The 5,205-nt window shown below is 57.0% G+C and overlaps 1 protein-coding gene across 1 annotated transcript in view; it reads right to left on the bottom strand.

Moving 5' to 3' along the window:
- Positions 1 to 149: 149 nt before the first annotated feature.
- The window catches only part of LOC109394507 (TRIO and F-actin-binding protein-like), a 24,421-nt gene continuing 19,365 nt past the window's right edge, over positions 150 to 5,205 (bottom strand). The window contains exons 9-14 of the mRNA XM_019664626.1: positions 4,164 to 4,266; positions 3,418 to 3,577; positions 3,228 to 3,338; positions 2,171 to 2,257; positions 1,236 to 1,399; positions 150 to 360 (exon numbers count right to left, since the gene is read on the bottom strand). Coding sequence (XP_019520171.1) covers positions 1,238 to 1,399; positions 2,171 to 2,257; positions 3,228 to 3,338; positions 3,418 to 3,577; positions 4,164 to 4,266 — 623 coding nt within the window. The 3' untranslated portion in view covers positions 150 to 360; positions 1,236 to 1,237. The remainder of the gene's footprint in view (positions 361 to 1,235; positions 1,400 to 2,170; positions 2,258 to 3,227; positions 3,339 to 3,417; positions 3,578 to 4,163; positions 4,267 to 5,205) is intronic.

Below are 5,205 nucleotides of genomic sequence, written 5' to 3'. Positions count from 1 at the left end.
GTGCAGTGTGTATGTGTGTGCTTTTGTGTGCAGTGTGTGACTGTGTATGTGCAGTGTATGTGTGTGTGTGTGCTTATTCGTGCAGTGTGTGTGTGTGTGTGTGCTTTTGTGTGCAGTGTGTGACTGTGTGTGTGTAGTGTGTGCTTGTGTGTGTGCCTGTGTGTGTCTGTGCTTATTCGTGCACAGTGTGTGTGTGCCGGTGCATGTGTGTGTGCCTGTGACTGTGTGGTGGGTATGACTGCATGTGTGGCCCACAGAGGGTGAGGAGAAAGCTTGGCTTCTGACTTCCATCCAGCAGGGAAGGAGGGCAACTGGTCGCCTTGGGCTCAGGGGTCTGCAGCGGGGTTGGACCATAAGGACCTGGAAGACAAGAGTGGGGAAGCTGAGGGCTAAAGAAGCGCCGGCCTTGTCCTTGAGCCCCAGCGTGGCTTTGGCCGGCAAGGGTAGGTCCTTCCAATGCCTCTTGGCCCCAAAGGCTGGGCCAGATCTCCTCCACAGCTCCTCCTCCGGGCTGCTCCCCAAACAGTCTGGCTCACAGGGTGGCCTCTAAGAAGTCTACAGGACTTGTCAGAAAGAGGAAGCTGTCCTTGATCAGCGGTGTCAAAGTGTGAAGCTCAGTGGAAAGGTTGCTGTGATTAGTGATACGTGCCTGCTGCTGGGTCTGAAGTGGGGCAGGCACGCTGGATTTGCCATCCAAGACCAGGGAGATCAGCCAGGGGCACTGTCAGCCCTGAGGAGGGGCGTGGAATAATCAGGCTGTGGCTATGGCACAATGTTAAGAAGTGCTGCTGGGCCGGCCGAGTGGCTCAGTTGGTTAAGAGCTTGCTCAAGAGTGTGAGCTCTGAGCAATAGGGTCACCGGTTCGATTCCCGGCCCAAGCTGAGCTGCCAACAGGTGGCAGGATGGCTCAGCTAAAAAAAAAAGAAGCACCGCTGTCACACGGGGGGACATGGTAATACTCAGATCCCAAACCGTACTTCCCCACCTCTGCAGAAACATGCTCGAGTTTACAAAGCAGCCCCTGGCTGAGTCTGATTGATCCCCACAACCCCACGTTGCTGGTGTCACTGTTCCTATTTACAGAAAAAGAAACAGAGGCCAGGAGAGGGAAGTGCCCTGGGCCAGGTGGCACAGCGAGTCGGGTGTGGATGAGCCTTGAGCTCACACCTCCAGGCCCGGTGCCCTGCCTGGCCTCACTCCTGCCGGCCCGGTGGTGCCGGCCCGGTGGTGCCCACCTTTACTCGGCCACACTGTTGCGCATCGCCTCCTTCTCCTGCAGGGCAGCCATGGCAAGACGCAGGTGCTCCTTCAGCTGCTCGATCTCCCGCTCCGACCGTGTCTTGATGTGGTTCAGTTCCACATACACATCCTGGTACTTTCCTGAAGCGAAGCGCTTGTCCTGGGGGGCAGGGAGGGGTTATGAGAGCACAAACCCCTCCCCACCTGGCCCTGCCCACTATGCTCCCTGCTGGCCAGCATGAAGCAGCCGGGCCCCTCCACAGCCCTCGTGGCCTTGTCCCTCCTGGTGGCCCTCCTAGGCGGCCCCCAGCCCTGGGCAAACCCCTCCCAGCACCACCCAGGAACACAGGTTTCAGCACCCTTTACATCCTGCTCAAGATGAGAGCTGAGGCTCAGGGAGGTGAAGCTTTTGCCCAAGATCACATGGCAGCGAGTGGCTGGGAGGAGACCCAAGTCAGCCTGGCCCAGTGTGTGGGCCTTTTCCATGAGTCTGGCTCACACATGCTCCCAGAGCCACCAACACACGAAGGGTGTCAGACACAGGAACATGGCACCAGGCAAGCCAGACTTACAGATCCCAGCCCTCCCAACTGCTAGCAATGTGGCTAATTCTGCACTGGAATGCACACTCCGCGTGGGAAGGGATTTTGACCTTTTTTGTTCACCGCTGTCTCCCAGTACCTAGCATGGTGCCTGGCATGTAGCAGATGCTCAATAAATATTTGCTGAATAAATAAAAGCAAGTGTGACCTTGGCCACGTCACTTACTCTTTCTTAGCCTCAGTTTTGTCTGTAAATGGGGATCATGATACCTCTGTGGGAATGGCAAGAGGAGTGCGTGGCACAGAGTGGGTGCTCACAGGATGGGGCATCCAGATGGACCCAGAGGTTCCCCACCCATTGATACCCACTTCAGCTGGCCGGGACCTACCTTCTGCATCATCTGGAGCTCGTCCCGGAGGCACTGCACCTCCTTCTTCAGGTACTGAAGTTCGTTCTCCTTCACTCGCAGCAGCACCTGGGGTCATGGGTGCCAGGCTGATCCAGGGCCAGTAGCCAGAGCTACCCAGCCCACCGCACCCTGCAGACTGGCTTCTCCCTGCCTCAGGCCCCTAGAATGCAGCTCCCAACATGCACTGAGACCCACTACATCCCAGGGACAGACTCCTCCAGGAAGCCCTCTGATTTCTGCTTGCTGTCTTGCCCCTGTCCAAATCATAGCACCAGGCTCTCAACTTGAGGGCAAAGAAGACAAAAACAGGCCATAGCGTGGTCCTACTCTGAAGCAAGAGGCTGGGACTCCCTTTGGACTATCTCATTAAACCCTCCCCAAACACTGAGGGCCAGGTGTTGCTATCTTGACTTGACCATGGAGGCAGGTTCAGCCAGATTGGGGAGGCTTAAAGGCTTCGACTCTGAGGCCAGAATGCCAGGTTCAAATCCCAGCTCCCACAGTCGACCAACTGTGCATCTTTGGGCAAGGTACTTGACCTCTCTGTCTCAGTTTCCTCATTTGTAAAACCGGGATAGTAACAGCATGTACTTCCTAGGACTGTTATGAAGATTCAGTGAGTTAAAATGCAAAGGGCTTCTAGAAGTCCCAGGCACGGAGTAAAGCCGTATATAAATGTTTGTAAAATAAAATAAAATACCAGGGTGGTCCTAGAATCACACACCCATTTTCTCACTCCATCATCTCCCAGTAGGAAAGGTGCTAGCTCCATTTTACAGATGAGTGACCGGGGCCCAGAAAGGTGAGGGGACTTGCACTCATCACACAACAGGTAAGTGGAGGACCGGGATGGAGGGGCTGGACTCTGGCTGCAGTAGTGCTGGGCACACAGCAGGTGTCCTTCCTAGCTGTGCTGGCATCTCCTCACTGGGGCCCAGGCCCTCAGAGCCGTGCTGCAGGGAAGACCCAGCCTATCAGGTTCTCTCCCCATGCCCAGGCCACAGGGACTGGCTGGGCTGCCTGGAGTGTCGCTCACCTCCAGCTCACAGGAGCTCCGTTCGCTGCGCCCACAGCTACTACCCGTGCCCTGCGAGGCAATGAAGCCACGCAGCCGGTCAATCTCCTCGGACAGGCGGCCATGCAACTCCTGGAGGGGTTGGGATGGTCAGTGCAGGGCTGCTGGGGCCACCCATGCTCCCCCACCCGCACCCTGGGGCCAGGCCCACCTGGTTGTGGCGCAGCAGCTCCTGGCCCTCCTGCTGGCAGCGCCGCAGCGTGTGCTCGCGCTCCTCAGCCTGCCGTGTCAGGGCTCCAATCTCCAGGCACTTCTGTGAGTACTGCTCCGATAGCACCTGCAGCTCCCGCTTCAGTGCCTCCACATCTGACCTGCCCAGGGCAGAGGAGGGGAAGGGTGGCATGGGCTCACTTGCTCTCCCCAAGCTCAGAGTCAGGTCATGGCAGACTCAGCAGCTCAGGACTCCTGCGTTCCTGCCCTAGTTGTGCCTTTAGCCTGCTGTAAGGCTGTGAACCTGTAACAGCCTCTCTGGGCTGCAGGTACCTCCTACATCAGGGTGTGGGTTGGAAGAGCCCATGTCTAAAGCTTCCATAGCCCCAACATTCCAGAACTGTGCTCTGTGGCAGGGAGGGACCCTGAATGGCTGAGGGTAATACTGTAGCTCAGCTCTAGGGGACACGAATGAGGGGAAGAGGGTGGAGGCTGAGACCAGTTAGACAAGAAGGGGCTTGAGGAACTGCCTAAGTGGATGGCATGGAGGTCTGGCTGAGGTCCCGCTGCTTCCATTTCCTGTACTACATGACTATACTAGAGTCAGAACTGGGGGCAAACTGAAGTATCCTTTTCCAAAGGGCCTCAGCACAGGTCCCTGCCTCATAACCACCAGTGTGAGCAGCTGGGCCCCTGGCTCAGAGCGAGGCCCAGCCCACAGACCCCAGGACCCAGGTGCCATCTTACTGGTGCTGCTTCCGGAGGCCATCTGGGCCCTGCTGGAAACTCCGTGTCTTGTTCAGCTCCCGGCTCAGCTCCTCCTGGTAGGCCTTCTTCATGGCTTCAATGGCTGGAAGCAGGGCAGAGAAGCATGGGATATTACAGAGGGGACCNCCTCTTTCCAAGGCCTGGGCCCAGCACCTGCTCTAGGGCTTCTCAGACTTTGAGGTGCACGTGAATCACTGGGGAGCGTGTTCAAGTGTAGGCTCTCAGTCAGTAGGTTGGGTGGAGCCTGGTGTTTCTAACAAGCTCCCTGGTGGTAGTGGTGCTGGTGGTGCTGGTATGCAAACCCAACGTGGAGTCTGCTGGAGGAAGTCGATTCTCAGCTCCACCCTCAGAAGCCCACATGCCACCCGCCACCCTCTAGGAAGGGTGGAGTGCTAGGGTGGGGAGCAGGGGGTTAAGAAACCCCAACCTCCATAACCCGCCCTACCCCAGCCATCCAGGACACCAGAGCTGCTGAAACATTTTATTAAGTTAAGAAGGAAGATGGAGCAGGAGAGAAACGCCTTCATGGGGCGGCTCCAGCGCTTCCACACCCAGCACCCCTCAGAGAAGGAGGTGGGGCCATGAGAACAGCGGCTGGCTCCCTCTGTCCATCTGTCCCTCAGTCCAGAGTCCCAGGGTGTGGGTCCCCCCAGGGAAGAAAGTAGTTAGTGGGGGGTAGGGTAGGAGGAGGGTAGCTGGCTCCTTGCCTCTGCCATCAGAGACAACCCTGCCATGGACACTGCTAGACCCGGGGGCAGGGCCATGGGCCCAGAAGCCCAAGCAGGAGGCTGGAGACGGAGGGGGAGCCAGTGTTGGAGGCACATGGCCACCAGGAATTGCTTTTTAAAAAGTACAAAGTGTTTGGGGGAGAAAAAAAAAAGGAAAAAGTCTATATAAAAATCTCTTCACATATAAAATCCTGAAGAAGGTGCAAGGTAAGACCCAGTGCGAGGGGCGCGCTCAGATACGCAGAGTGTGTGTGTGTGTGTGTGTGTGTGTGTGTGTGTGTGTGTGTGTGTGT

This window comes from Hipposideros armiger, unplaced genomic scaffold (genome assembly GCF_001890085.2).
Source record: "Hipposideros armiger isolate ML-2016 unplaced genomic scaffold, ASM189008v1 scaffold_426, whole genome shotgun sequence".
Classification (NCBI taxonomy): Eukaryota; Metazoa; Chordata; class Mammalia; order Chiroptera; family Hipposideridae; genus Hipposideros; species Hipposideros armiger.
This window is presented reverse-complemented; position numbering and strand designations above follow the sequence as displayed.